Source organism: Labeo rohita, chromosome 17, assembly GCF_022985175.1.
Source record: "Labeo rohita strain BAU-BD-2019 chromosome 17, IGBB_LRoh.1.0, whole genome shotgun sequence".
Taxonomy (NCBI): domain Eukaryota; kingdom Metazoa; phylum Chordata; class Actinopteri; order Cypriniformes; family Cyprinidae; genus Labeo; species Labeo rohita.
This window is the reverse complement of record NC_066885.1, coordinates 2,689,105-2,704,952: the sequence shown is the minus strand read 5'-3', so window position 1 is coordinate 2,704,952 and position 15,848 is coordinate 2,689,105. Positions and strand designations below refer to the sequence as shown.

The window sequence follows — 15,848 nt, the reverse complement described above, 5'->3', positions numbered from 1 at the left end:
AAAGGATGAATAAATTAACAGCAATTTTTTATTTCAGGGTGAACTATTCCTTTTAATAGCATTCAGACACATACTTCTGGGGTCAAGGTAAGACAAGAGCCTCACCTGACACAGCCAGTGATCTTTTATGCTTCCTGCTCGCCTTCTCCTTTAATAGCCCTAAAGTCATGTGAAAGATCTCTGCTGATTTGGAGATGTGATGTGTTTCTGGTGCCGGCCGTCTGGAGAGCGTGTACATGCGTAAAGGCCTAGGATCGAACCTGCAACTCAGAGAAAAAGAGGGAAATACTGTCTCTACTGTCCTTATTAGGAGATAAAACTATTATAGAGGATAAAAAATTATTATAGACTGTTTTGTACCCTTGTGAAGTTTGATTCAGTGCAGCATTCACCATTTGAAGACTCTCTTGGAAGGACGACATAATCAAACTCTCAGGAACGACTAGTTTTTCAAAGAAAATCAAAAGTGAGGATTAGAAATAAAATATGAAACAGGGAGTTCCAATAATAATATCTAATTGGTTCAAAAATAAAAATATTAATAATATTAATTCTCATTTAATAATAACACTTTGTGTTTCTTATTATACTGCTGTAGCTTCCAATTTATAAAAGCAATAAGCAACTTAAGGCAGTGATGCCTCTATTATACTGTGACGTCAAGACAAATCCTCCCAGAAATCCACATTATCATTGCAAAAAAAGTGTCAGTGTTGAAAATTTAATTAAACTGCTCATGTCCTTTAGTGATATGATATGAAATGTAAAATATTCAGATTCACTCAGGTTTTACATTAATATAATGTCCCCAGGGTGGGCTTATGAATACAGACTATAATTTGACGTCTTGCCTTTCGTGCCTAGTTAAAAAACATGGGGTTTGCAAGAAAGTCCCCATTTCACCTCTGATTATGCGGCATCAAAGCCAGCATGATCTTCCTGTGGGGCCGACAGCACAAACAAACCAGAGCCGAAACTCTGGACCGCCGAATGACGACATTCCCACTGGGAATCTTCTGTCGTTACATAACATGCATCCTAATACTAACCAACAACCCATCTACTCTTTACATGAAGACAGCAGCTTAACAATGCCGTCCCGCTCACCATCTGACCTCCCTATTACATGCCGAGACCTGCAATTTCTTGGGAAATATCCCAAGGGCCTCCGCAGGAGATGTCATTACAGAAATTTGGCGGCAGATGTCAGGTACCAGATGTGGTTGGAACATTGGGTCTGGAAACGTTCAAACTAAATGTCAGTAGGTACAAAATAACCCGTGATGAATCCGTCACCAGCTGGCTGTGTGAATAAGTTGCCGTGTTGAGTTTTGGAAATTGCTGCCTAAACCCACTCGGAGGTCTTTGCTTAGTTGGTACAAGGAATGATAATTAACATCTTACTATGTTGTCTATGTTGTCTACAGACCAGTGTTGGGACAAGTAACAGGAGTTATCAGATCATTTTTTCGATGAACTAGCAAAATAAAGCATTTTTAATTTTCAAGAAAATACCCCAGTTACTGAGTTACAAATAAGTAACAGATGAGGAGAAAGTAATGTAGAAGTAATGGGAGTAATCAGATTACTTTTTCGAGTAACTAGTACAAGAAAATATCTGAGTTACTGGGTTACAAATAAGTAATGTAAAAGTAACAAGAGCAATCAGATTACTTTTTCGAGTAACTAGTAAAATAATGCATTACTTTTTAATTTACAAGAAAATACCTCAGTTCCTGAGTTACAAATAAGCAACAGATGAGAAAAGTAACGTAAAAGTAACAAAAGTAATCAGATTACTTTTTTGAGTATCTAGTTAAGTACCGTATTTTTAATTTGCAAGAAAATATCTGAGTTACAAATAAGTAACAAATGAGAAAAGTAACATGAAAATAACAGGAGTAATTACTTTTTCAAGAACTAGTAAAGTAACGCATTACTTTTACAAGAAAATACCTCAGTTACTGAGTTACAATTAAGTAACAGATGAAAAAAAGTAACTTAAAATAACAGGAGTAATCTGATTACTTTTTCAAGTAACTAGCAAAGTAATGCATTACTTTTTAATTTTAAAAGAGAAAAGTAACGTAAAAGTAACGAGAGTAATCAGATTACTTTTTATGTAACTAGTAAAGTAACACATTACTTTTTAATTCACAAGAAAATATCTGAGTTACAAATAAGTAACATGAGGAAAAAGTAACGTGAAAATAACAGGAGTAATTACTTTTTCAAGAACTAGTAAAGTAACGCATTACTTTTTAATTTACAAGAAAATACCTCAGTTACTGAGGTACAAATAATCAACAGATGAGAAAAAGTAACGTAAAAGTAACAGGAGTAATCAGATTACTTTGAGTATCTAGTTAGGCAACGCATTTTTAATTTGCAAGAAAATATCTGAGTTACTGAGTTACAATTAAGTAACAGACGAGAAAAAACGTAAAAGTAACAGTAATCAGATTACTTTTTTAAGTAACTAGTAAGGTAACTTATTACTAGTAAGGTAACAAGTAAGGTAACGGGAGTAATCAGATTACTTTTTTCAAGAACTAGTAAAGTAACACATTACTTTTTAATTTACAAGAAAATATCTGAGTTACAAGTAACAAATGAGAAAAGTAACATAAAAGTAACGAGAGTAATCAGATTACTTTTTCATGTAACTAGTAAAGTAACACATTACTTTTTAATTCACAAGAAAATATCTGAGTTACAAATAGTAACACAAGAAAAAAGTAACGTGAAAATAACAGGAGTAATTAGATTACTTCTTTCTAGTAACTAGTAAAGTAAGGCATCACTTTTTAATTTACAAGGAAATATCTGAGTTACAAATAAGTAACAGATGAGAAAAAGTGATGTAAAAATAACAGGAGTAATCAGTTTACTTTTTAAGTAACTAGTAAGGTAACGCATTACTTTTTAATAAGAATAAGAATAAGAAAATATCTGTTACTGAGATACAAATAAGTAATAGAGGAGAAAAAGTAACCTAAAATAACAGGAGTAATCCGATTACCTTTTTCAAGTAACTAGCAAAGTAATGCATTACTTTTTAATTTACAAGAAAATATCTGAATTACAAATAAGTAACAAAAGAGAAAAGTAACGTAAAAGTAACGAGAGTAATCAGATTACTTTTTTAATGTAACTAGTAAAGTAACGCATTACTTTTTCATTGACAAGAAAATACCTCAGTTCCTGAGTTACAAATAAGCAACAGATGAGAAAAAGTAATGTAAAAGTAACAGGAGTAATCAGATTACTTTGAGTATCTAGTTAATGCAATATTTTAATGCATTACTTTTAAAAGTAACTTTCCCCAACACTGGTCTAGAGATCTCAGTATATCACATATAAGCTGAAATGCAAGTGAAAGATGCCACATACGCTGAGACGAACTGAATAAATCTGTGCTCAGAACGCAGCACATAATGACAGAAGTTAAATGCATCAGAATGCCAGCCATGTCCTCGCTGACCTAGAACGAAAGAGAAATGCTTTTAACTGACAAAAGTAAGTGCAATAAAAGTCAAAGGACAGAAAAACAAACTTTGAGAGCAGATGATATTTACTTTCATTGCAGAATAATTAACACTATTTATTCTGTACTCTGAACTACGTGACCTACTGCACAAAGTATGAAATAAACATATTATGACAGTGATAAACTATGATTAATAATGGTGTTTTTTACAACTACGATTTCAGCAAAGAAATCTCTCATATCTCGTCCCAAAAGCATAAGAAATTAAAATGAAATTGAGAAATAATAATCAGTCAAAAGTAAACATTTCAGTAATATTCTGTACTAATCTGCCACTGTATGTTATTTGCATATCAGCATTGGTATGAGGTAATTTTTCAACACTAATTAAATTTAGCTTTACAAATGTACATTATAATAAGATACTTGTTTGTGTTACAATAGGATACTGTTAATTTAGCCTTTATTAGTTATATTTATGCAAAAATAATATAATGCACTCATGTAGACACTACCATTAAAGTCTAAAGTAAAATTCAGCTTTGATCATAGATATAAATTACATTTTAACATATATTCACATAGTAAACAGCTATTTTAAACTCTAAAAATATTTCACAATATTACTGCTATATTTCAAGTCAGTTCAAGTCACCTTTATTTATATAGCGCTTTTAACAATACAGAATTGTGACAAAGCAGCTGTACAGTATTAAATAGGAAATACTGCATCAATAATGCAAAAGGGCAACAGTAAACACTGAATTTTGAGTTAAAGGCAGTTCATCATACCTCTAGTCTCGGTGGTGTGGTGAGGGGTTTGTCTGTGTTTTTCCAGTCGGCTGTGTTGACTCTCCCCTGTGTTCTGGTCTCTACTGAGTTTTGCTCACTGACTGTGAACAGTCAAACTCTGCTGATTCCACCAAAACCCTTGATTTTCAAGGCTCCAGCTTCATGAAGCGTGGCGTTCGAGTGGCCCTCTTTAAACACAACACAAGCTCGTGTCAAGCATCTGTCAGGCCTTGGAAATCATGATTATCTGCTCGTAGCGGATTTCAAACATGACATTTTACAGCCTTGTTGGAATACATCATCTAAAACAAACCCACCTTGTCATCATTTATGAACTGTATTTTACTTTTACCGCGAATATCCCTATAAACGACACCCTTTTATTTCTTGACACCATCTAATTTTCAGGGAAAGGTCCGTCAGTGAACTCTTAAACACAACTCAATTCACTCAACTCATTATTTTAGCTGTATGTCTGCTAAAGATGAGGAATGACCTCATGCTTTTGCCATAACTCATCTGAATAGTCAGATCTTTGGCTGGACAGTGATCCATAATTGAAGTAAGTCAAGTCATTAATCTAGATTAATAATAAAGCATGTTAAGGCTTCATTGGGATTAATTGCACTTGATCTGATGTCTTAGTACAAGCATAATCATCTAAAAGCCTGTAAAGAGAGTTTAAATAATTAATTTATAAGAGTTCATGTCATAACATAAAACACAGTGACTAGATTACATTTACATTACTTTGTCTGAGGAAGATGCTGCAACACTCACCGACACAATTCCAGGGTGTTTCCATCAGTTGCTAGGGTGTTTTGAGTGGTTGCTAGCTGTTTTCCTGTCCTTTTGTTGAAATCACTAGCATTCACATTAACGATCTTTCAGCAAAACAAACAAACAAACAATCGATCGATGTATTTTGAGGAGCAGATCGTCATATCAACAGACTGTTTCTCTAGTAAGTTAACGTTAGGCTAATGCTAAGCAGTAAACCGGTTACCTTCCTATATCATTGGAATTTAAACATTGATAATTTATTTGTAAACATCATACTTTTTTCACCTATTTCAGTTTCTCTCATAAAACTAGCAAGCTAAGCCAGTAGGCCTAACACTGTCGTGTAAACATTGCTGAAGACCAGAAAAGTGGAGGAACAGACAAACCGAATCAATCGAGTGAGTCATTTGCGCTCGTTCCGCTACGATTGATTCAAACTCACGACTTCCATCATTCAGTTCAAGCGATTCACTAGCAAAAAACAGAGCAAATAAGCCATTCATTTTTCGACATCGCGAATCATTTGATTTAGATTGAAACTTCGGAGCGGATTCGTGAATCTTTTGATTTAGATCGGAACATTGGAGAACAGGTTCGCGAATCATTTCGCGAAATTAATGATTCACGGTTTACTCTCTAAGTGTTCTCAAAACATTATTCATCGTTTGATTCAGATTGGGTCTTCAGATTCGCGAATCATGTGATTTAGATAGGAACTTCGGAGCGGGGTTGCGATTCATTTCGCGAACTGAATGATTCGCGATCTGCGCTCGAATCTGAAATTATGACTCTTGAATCTTTATTCAGTTCGGAACTTCGGTGCGGGTTCGCGAATCATTTGATTCAGATCGCGTCTTTGGATTCGCAAATCATTTGATTTAGATCGGATTTTGAGCGGGTTTGCGAATCATTTCGTGAATTGAATGATTCGCGATCCGTGCTCCAAAGTCCCAATCTCAAATGATGACTCTTGAATTATTATTCAGTTCGGAACTTCGGTACAGGTTCACGAATCATTTGATTCAGATCTCGTCTTTGGTTTCACGAATCATTTGATTCAGATCGCGTCTTTGGATTCGCGAATCATTTGATTTAGATCGGACCTTGAGCGGGTTTGCGAATCATTTCGTGAATTGATTCGCGATCCGCACTCCAAAGTCCGGATCTGAAATAATAACTCTTGAATCATTATTCAGTTCGGAACTTTGGTACAGGTTCGCGAATCATTTGATTCAGATCGCGTCTTTGGATTCGAGAATCATTTGATTTAAATCGGATCTTGAGCGGTTTTGCGAATCATTACGCAAATTGAATGATTCGCGATCCGCGCTCCTAAGTCCCGATCTGAAATGATGACTCTTGAATCATTATTCAGTTCGGAACTTCGGTGCGGGTTCGCGAATCATTTGATTCAGACCGCAACTTTGGATTCGCACATTATTTGATTTAGATCGGATTTTAGGAGCGGGTTTGCGAATCATTTCGCAAATTGAATAAATCATGATCGGACGTTCCGATCTGAAATGATGACTCTTGAATCATAGTCAGTTCGGAACTTCGGTACAGGTTCATGAACCATTTGATTCAGATCGCGTCTTTGGATTCGTGAATCATTTGATTTAGATCAGATCTTAGGATCGGGGTGGGAAACATTTCACAAATTGAATGATTCGTGATCCGCGCTCCAAAGTCCCGATCTGAAATAATGACTCTTGAATCTTCAGTTCGGAACTGCGGTGTGAGTTCGCAAATCATTTGATTCAGATTGCGACTTTGGATTCGTGAATCATGTGATTTATCAGATCTTACGAGCGGGTTTGCGAATCATTTCGCGAAGTCCCGATCTAAAATTATGACTCTTGAATCATTATTCAGTTCGGAACTTCGGTGCGGGTTCACGAATCATTTGATTCAGATCGCGTCTTTGGATTCGCGAATCATTTGATTTAGATCGGATCTTAGGAGCGGGTTTGCGAATCATTTCACGAATTGAATGATTTTTTTTTTTTTTTTTGTAAAATTTGGATTAACTCATTAATCGAGCTGTTTTGTACAGTTAAAGATACCTGGACGCAGATGAGACCGGAAGCCAGACTCATAAATTTTACAAATGGCCACACCCGCTCTTACAGGAAGAAAAAGGTGAATAGGTTAAACAAAAAATCAGACATTGCTTGTTGATTTTTTAAGGGGGTCGAATTTAGTAGAGATGCTAGACACGATATACCAAGATCCAGTGATTATTAAAAACACATTATTAAATAAATAAATACATTTAATAAGCGAAAGTCCGCAGAAATCGAGAAGCTTCCTATTGAAATGACTCGATTTCACAATGTGACCGCATCTTGAAAACAGCATTAACACCAGATGTGTGCCTTAGTAAACATCATTAATTAGTGGCCAGAAAACACTTTAATGATGCGTAAATATTGCCATCTCACAGGTCTGATGTTCCTGCACTTCAGAGTGAAGCTGTGAGCGACTGGCGTCAATGATACTTGACAGAAACAAAAGCACCAGCTCATCTGACGTAAGGCTGCAGCTCCTGAAGCTCTTCACGGCGATTCAAGTGCCCTAGATGGGGTGGTAATTGAGCAATGACGTGTTTGTCCCTCAATACTGCACTGCTGGCTGAATCAATCGAGACTTTCACTCTAAATGTTTCTTCCTCCATCTCTGGAGTTTATTTCAGTGTTGATCCACCTCTCTGATGTCCAGCAGAGCGCAGAGACGCTGCTTGAGTACTCAGTCGAGTCCAGCGCTTCAGATGGGCCTGTACGTGACAGTATAAGCATAGCTGATATTTGAGGTTTTGACTTCTGAGGCATCACCATCATTTGTTTACAGACACTTGCTTTCATAATTTGTATCTAATGACATTTGCATATTTAAAGCATTTAAACACTTTCACACAAACAAGGCCACTGTTTTTTATATTGTAACTACTGCATTCACATAAACAATTATAGGTAGAAGCAATTTCATGATTCACAGATTTTAAAGTGCAAATTAAATTAAGATGACAATCAATAATTCATCACAGTGTGTTTTCTGGTATAACTGTAATTATGCCTCATGTTCTGTGAAGAATGATTGCATGTGTAAAAATAATAATAGTCATTTCACATTATAAAAGATAAATTAATCAGTAATTAAATTGAGGGACTATATAAAATTTGGAATATAAAACATTTAGATTTTTTTTTTAAGTTTAGCATATTTAGTATTAATTAATATTATCTTCCCTTCAAATTATGTTAACATGTTATTGGGATTGATTCAATCCATATTAACGATATGACCCATGATTAATAATAATAATAATCTAAAATTAAATTAATGAATAAATACATAAGATATTTGGGGGACAATTTAAAAAGTATTTAAAATAAATGAAATAAATATATATATATATATATATATATATATATATACACACATATATATATATATATATATATATATATATATACACATACACATACACACACACACACAAATAATAAATAATTATTAATAAATAAGATATTTGGGGGGATATTAGAGATGCTGCTTTATTCATATTAATGAATAAGATATTTGGGGGACTATTTAAAAACTATTAAAAATGTATTTTTATATATTAAGTATATATATTAAATATCTTAATTATATATATAACTAAATATAATAATAATAATAATGTATACACAAATAATATAATAAATACATAAGATATTTGGGGGACTATTTAAAAACTATTAAAAAAAAAATAAAAAATAAAAAAAATATATATATAAAATCAAATATTTATACACACAAATAATACAATAATAAATAATTAAATATAATAAAAGTAATAATAATAATAATGATAATAATAATATATACACAAATAATATAATAATAATAATGAATAAATATTAATAATGAATATATATATATATATATATATATATATTTGAGGACTATTATTTAATATATAATTATATATGTTTTATATAATTCTATTATAGGGTTATATAGACTTTTATACAGTTATATACATTATACACATTTTATACACACTTATATACATTTTTACATATAAGCATTTTCTCTTGCATCTGAAGCCACACAAGAATCATGCCATATTCCATCAGCAGTGAACTAATCATTCCTTTATTTGGAAAAGAACTGGAATAACATCAAACTAAATAGAACAGTAGTTTAGGGACCTTGATTTTTAGAAAATGTCAGTTTTCGAGGACAGTAGCTGGCAAGACTGTCTATTTACCGTTAATGAAACGACTACTTCATAATAACACGTATCAAATCAGTGTAACATAGGCAGCACTTTAATTCAAATAGAGAAAACCATCAGAACTGACAAAACTGTATATATGACTTGCTATTAGTATGCTTTGTGCTAAATGAAGAGGTTTGAGGCGTCGAATAGAAAACAAAAGGGCAAAAGAACACAAAGTCACCGAGTTTGGTTGATTTTACAGCTGGAAGTCTCAGAGTTTCACCCGTTTTGCCCTGGAAATTGTCAAATGCAGTTCATGCATCAACTCATAATGCCGTATGTCAACATCTGCTGTGCTACATAATCAGTTTAAGCATATGATTGATCATATTAGTAGTACTGTAGGTAAGAAAGAAATCAGAACTCAAAGCATGTCAAAATATCATCTACTCAAAGTGCTCCTTAAACGTCGCTCTGGATTTAGAAGATTCGTACAAAAATAACAAGAACTAGAGATATATTGTGCATAAAATCAGAGAACCAGACATGTTCGTCACACACGGATGTTTCTAGCTGCTGCACATGTACTTCTGCGTGAGACTTTGATTGTTGACAAAGACGGGATCCACCGTGGCCACTTTAGCAGCGATGAACGAGTGAATGCAATGAAGGACGGCCGTCAGATTGGCAAACTCCAGCTCCTGGAAGAAAAGAAAACATTTAAAAGATGTTTCTGACTTATGATTTATGATTTCCACGATGCAGAAAACGCCGATGGAATCCAGTCATAAAAATGGAATTCACTGAATAACGTGGAACGTCACAGAATTTGTCAAAGTTTGAATTAATTAATCAAAAGTAGCTCATTACACTTAAATCAAACTGCAATATGGACTAGTATCTGTAAATATTATGCCGCAAAAATACCATTTAAATGTGAATCCTGTATGTTCTGTGTGTCTCTGTTTTAATGAATGGAGCAGACGAGCGCTTTTGTTTACTACGTTTACTATCAAGACGCTTGCGGTGATGAATGAGGACATAAATTCATGAACATCTGCTGAGTCACTTCATGAGCATTTGACGTTCCATTTACGGAAAAATAGCGTTACATCATATACACACAGAAATGTAAAGGTAGATACAGTAACCCGTCAAAATAAAAGTCCCGTTTAACTCGAAGACACTGCACCAGAAATATATTACTACTATTACTACTGCTACTAAAATGAAACAAACATTATTTTTTTAGGGTTTAATCACACAACATTATTTCCATGTTTTAATTTTAATAGTAAATTCCCCTTTGTTTGCCAAAAAAAAAGTTTGCTTAATTTTCAAAAATTAAAAGATAAATGAAATGAATGTTTTATGCCTTCATTTGATAACCAGAACATTTTAAATACACAACACAGAATTTCTGAGGGTAAAAAAAACCCCTTTCATAATTCTATTTTAGGAGTAAATCTGAATAAGTATGCATATAAATAATTAGACATGCTAAAACACAGAGTTTGATAACAATAAAACAATGGTGAGAAAAAATAAAACATTTCATAGGGCCCTAAACATGTCATTTTTGTTAAATCTTTATTAAATTGATGTGAAATTGTTTGTGTTTCATGATTTTATTTAATAAGACATGCTCTTTGATTAATAAGATTGAATTTACCATTAAATTAAATTTACCATTTGCCATAAAATAAATTGGATTGCATTGCATTATATGTTTGGATCATTTCAATCTCATCTTACTCGTCTTACTATTGAAGATATAAAGTGACAAATGATATTTACATCATTTTATGTCATTATCTGCTGTGCTGTTATAAACATCTCATTGATTTACATTAAAAGCATCAGAATTTCATCACTTTTTGGCTTTTTAAATATCAGCATTTGCACTAAATTGCATATTTTTGCTCCGTTTGAGTCTCCATAAAAGCAAAATTACATATGCAATGTTCAGGGATAAATATGTCATCTCATTTGACTATTTTGTTAAATTAATAATAAATCCGACATCGAAAACGAATATTGTAAACCTGAAAAACATCATATATTTATCCAGCATAAATTTTAACTTGACATTTCATCCTAATATTCTCATGTAAACACATTCTGACCTTCATTTCGATCTGTTTATTCTCTGAATTCTGGAACAGGAGCTTCACTCGTGTCTTGCCGTCATCCGATGAACCCTTCAGCTGGGAGAATTTGTATTTCCAGATGGTTTTCTGAGGAAAAGCAAATGAAGAAAAAATTAAGCAGAGCAGACTGACATGCACAAGCTGTGCATATGAGAATTAACGTTGTTATTCAATGATAAACTTAACGTGAAACCCTATTCACATCTGTGTTTTGACTCAAACAGTGATGGTACAGTATCATAATTTACAGAAAAATATTGCACAGTACAACTGTTTTTACACTGGAAATAATCAAGTTTCTTGATTAGCAAATCAGCATATTAGAATGATTTCTGAAGGATCATGTGACAATGAAGACTGGAGTAATGATGCTGAAAATTCAGCTGCGCATCACAGAAATAAATTACATTTTAATAGATATTCACATAAAAAAAGCTATTTTGAATTTGTAATAATATTTCACATTTTTACTGTTTTTTCTGTATTTTTGATCAAATAAATGCACCCTTTTACCAACCTCATGCTTTTTGAACCTTTAAGGTCCACTAAAGTGCTTCAAAACGCAGCATTGTTCCATGTGTTGATGTAATTTTAACTGAAACAGGAAAGCAGGGCGGGACATATCAAGTAGCCCCGCCCTCTTTTTAAAATAGCCAATAGCATTTTGTTTATTTCACAGCTTGGCCAGAGCCACTGAGCTTAGTAAAACTGCATTTGACATCGTATGATAGCCACAATCTCATCCATATCACTATAAAATATACCATTCTGTGTAGAATTCAGATTGGTCCGATACATTTTGTGGTCTGCCGTGAGTCACACATATAATCCGCTCTGTGTTATCATTTCTCTGGACTGGAAAAGGTTGTTTGCGCGCTGCGGTGGTTTGTGTGACACTTCTATCACCCCAACGAGTAAAGCATCACCCACAGTAAAGCAACCAAAGCATATTTGCACTGTCTGAATCATTCCCTGTCCCCTGTATAATGCAATACGTGTCATTCACCGTAAAGAAAATAAAAATTCTGTGAACAAGTGACCAATTTCAGCCACAGTTTCAGCGTCTATTTATAGTGTACGGGGCGGGACTTTTTGGATTCTAGAGAACATTTGATAGGACAGAAAGTTTGATAAGAGGCTGGAGTACAGAGTGATGTCATCAAAATCACTGATACTTATTGGCAGAAGTGAGAGACTTCTAAATGCGAATTTTATTTGTTTTTTTCACACTAGCTTATACATAACTTTAAAGGAAAAGTCCACTTCCAAAACAAAGATTCACATATAATGTACTCACCCCCTTGTCATCCAAGATGTTCATGTCTTTGTTTCTTCAGTCATAAAGAAATTATGTTTTTTTGAGGAAAAAAATTCAGCATTTTTCTCCATGTAATGGAATGGTATGGTGCCCCGAGTTTGAACTTCCAAAATGTAGTTTAAATGCAGCTTCAGACGATCCCAAATACGGTTGTAAATGATCCCAGCTGAGGAAGAAGGGTCTTATCTAGTCTTATCTTGATCTTCTTTGCATGTTCACTTTGTCGGTACTTCTGCAGCGATGTAGGATGATTTTGAAATGATTTTTGAAGTTGAGAAAATACGATCAGAGTTTTTCGACATACCCTAACTGTCTTGAGTCAGAATACACAGAGTTCAAGGACTGCAAGGCAAGACAAGCATTTGAGAATAAAAAAGTATTTAAACCGTATTTTTTTTAATGAAAATAACCGATCGTTTTGCTAGATAAGACTCTTCTTTCTCAAAACACATAATTTCTTTATGACTGAAGAAAGAAAGACATGAACATCTTGGATGACAAGGGGGGGTCATCCTTGGATGAAAGATTCACATTATATGTGAATCTTTCTTTTGGAAGTGGACTTCTCCTTTAAAGGGGTCATCGGATGCCCATTTTCCACAAGTTGATATGATTCTTTAGGGTCTTAATGAAAAGTCTATAAAATATACTTTGGTTAAAAATTCTTGGTTGTGTAAAACAACACCCTTTTCACCTTGTCAAAATCAGCTCTGCAAAAATCATCCCGTTCTGGTTGAGGTTGCTTTAAATGTTAATGAGCTCTGCTCGCCCCGCCCCTCTCTTCTCTCTGTGGAGTGATGAGCCTGTTTACTTTAGCCGCATGTAGCCGCTAAACTTGCTAACTAGCACATTATTAGGAAAGGCGATTGCAAAGATTCATTAAAAAACCCTTATACTCACTTCTGCTGTAAGTGATGCTGGATCACGAATGATTTATGCAAACATAGACGGATATATGTAGATCGGGAGGCACATTCCCTTCACAAACAAACGTAATCCACTGCATCTTCAGCGGCTCAGATGTCAAGATTAAATGACGACCACTATGTTCATTATTACATCCAGCAACACAACACCTCAATCACTCAATCAGAGATATTCTGGTCTAACTTACATCCCTGCTCCAGCATCGAAATAATGGAGGTCGGACTGTTACAGCTGATTTAGGGCGGGTCTGTGGTAAAACGCTCATGTCAATCAACTGTTGTGGGAGTGGCCTCTGTGGGTGTGAGGCCACAACGACAGGCATCTGAGAACAGCTCGATTTGAAAAAGGGGATATTATTTTTACAGATTAATTAAAAACCACTGCATGGATTTTTATCATTATAGGGAAGATTTGTACATACACTGCCAACACACATTAATGTTCAAACAACATGTAGAAGTGAACTTTGCAGTCATAAGGGTAAATTTTCTGGAATTGAGATTTACACATCATCTGAACACTGAATATATAAGCTTTCCATTGATGTATAGATGTTAGAATAGAACAATATTTGGCCGAGATACAACTATATGAAAATCTGGAATCTAAGGGTGCAATAAAAATCAAAATGTTGAGAAAATTGCCTTTAAAGTTGTCAAAATAAAATTCTTAGCAATGCATATTAAGTTTTGTATATATTTACAGTAGGAATTTTACAAAATATCTTCATGGAACATGAACTTTACTTTTTTTACTCCTAATGTTTTTTAGCATAAAAGAAAAATTGATCATTTTGACACAAGACTGGTTTCATGGTCGAGGGTCACATTCATACTAAAAGCCAAAAAACCTCAATTTAGATTTTAAAGCAGACTTTTTCTCTGTTGAGATCTCTGTTAATTTACACCATCTAAGCCTTTTTGGCTTTTTAACCAAAAAAAAAAAATGAAGAAAATGTAATTTATAAACTGAAAAAAAGGTTCAAAGTCACTGTCTGTATGAACTGCATTTTAAATGCAACTTTTAATCATTTTAAAATCCTTCACATCTTATAATCCAGATAGTGTCACACCACTGAACCAGACACTGAATGGTGTTTTATTCACTCTGAAGAAGGAAAGTTCAGACTTTTTGTTAATATTAAGATGAAGAACAAAGATTTCTTTTTATATCTCTCTCTGTTCTTTCTTCATCCTTGACAACAATAACAAAGCTGCAATTAAAAAAAGTCCATCTCTCATTGTCTCTCATATCAAAATTTTGTTTTGGCTTATAAACAGTGCTTTATCTGTGCAGATTTCTCTCCTGATTCAGACCAGGCCACTTTTTCACTGGAGGAAGCATTATTATGGATTATGGACGCAGCTTTTGTCTTCTCAAGATGTTAACTGATGGACTGGAGTGGTGTGGATTACTTGTGGATTACTGTGATGTTTTTATCAGTTGTTTGGACTCTCATTCTGACGGCACCCATTCACATCCATTGGCGAGCAAGTGACGGAATGCTGTATTTCTCTAAATCTGATGAAGAAACAAATTAATCTGCATCTTGGATGGTTTGACAGTGAGGACATTTTCAGCTATTTATTTTTTTTTTTTTTTAAATGAGTCAGTAAAACACTTTGATTTCACGAGGACTGTAATGAAGCTCTTTGCGTTGTAGTTGAGCTGGTTTTGGTTGAACGCGCTGATCACGTCGTAACAGAAGACTGAAGACAATCATGTTTCACACACTTTTCACTGATGTGCAAATCACCGCCTGCTATTGGAACCAAGAACAATACATGCCAGATTTAGACGGCACAATTAAATTGTCCTGTCAGGCTCGTAATCGGCCCATGTTACTCAATTCACGCTCTCTCACGAGGCCAGATCCGCACGCTTATGCGTGAATCACAAATCATGCCATTAACCAGCACCTGCTGAACTCTTCAACTCAAAAGTAAAATATGATTAGGCTGTAATTTAGGAAACTAGGTCTATTAAAGGGTTCAAGAGTTGGGGCTTACACAAGGATGTCAGCTGTGTGTTTTTAACCATCTTCTGATTTGTGTTACATGATCAAACAGGATGAATGTTTTAGTGACACAAGCGTATCAGAAGTAGATTCACTGATAATATACTACAAATAAATGTAATATTCGCTAATGTCAATGCTGATGGTTTCCCTCCAAAATG

At 34.2% G+C, this 15,848-nt stretch overlaps 2 protein-coding genes across 6 annotated transcripts in view; both read right to left on the bottom strand.

Moving 5' to 3' along the window:
- tpo (thyroid peroxidase) overlaps positions 1–5,552 on the bottom strand; it is a 58,056-nt gene extending 52,504 nt beyond the window's left edge. Inside the window, exons 1-6 of one of the 4 annotated variants that reach the window (XM_051132539.1) lie at positions 5,452–5,552; positions 5,063–5,166; positions 4,283–4,470; positions 3,394–3,484; positions 361–442; positions 106–260 (exon numbers count right to left, since the gene is read on the bottom strand). In XM_051132539.1, the coding sequence (XP_050988496.1) occupies positions 106–260; positions 361–442; positions 3,394–3,472 (316 nt within the window). In that variant the 5' untranslated portion in view covers positions 3,473–3,484; positions 4,283–4,470; positions 5,063–5,166; positions 5,452–5,552. Of the gene's footprint in view, positions 1–105; positions 261–360; positions 443–3,393; positions 3,485–4,282; positions 4,471–5,062; positions 5,429–5,451 lie in introns of those variants that run through there. The other 3 variants (XM_051132538.1, XM_051132540.1, XR_007829511.1) reach the window with 3 other exon arrangements.
- Positions 5,553–9,192: 3,640 nt separating this feature from the next.
- sntg2 (syntrophin, gamma 2) overlaps positions 9,193–15,848 on the bottom strand; it is a 116,386-nt gene continuing 109,730 nt past the window's right edge. For both annotated transcript variants that reach the window (XM_051134251.1, XM_051134250.1), the window contains exons 16-17: positions 11,402–11,512; positions 9,193–9,976 (exon numbers count right to left, since the gene is read on the bottom strand). In XM_051134251.1, coding sequence (XP_050990208.1) covers positions 9,845–9,976; positions 11,402–11,512 — 243 coding nt within the window. In that variant the 3' untranslated portion in view covers positions 9,193–9,844. The remainder of the gene's footprint in view (positions 9,977–11,401; positions 11,513–15,848) is intronic.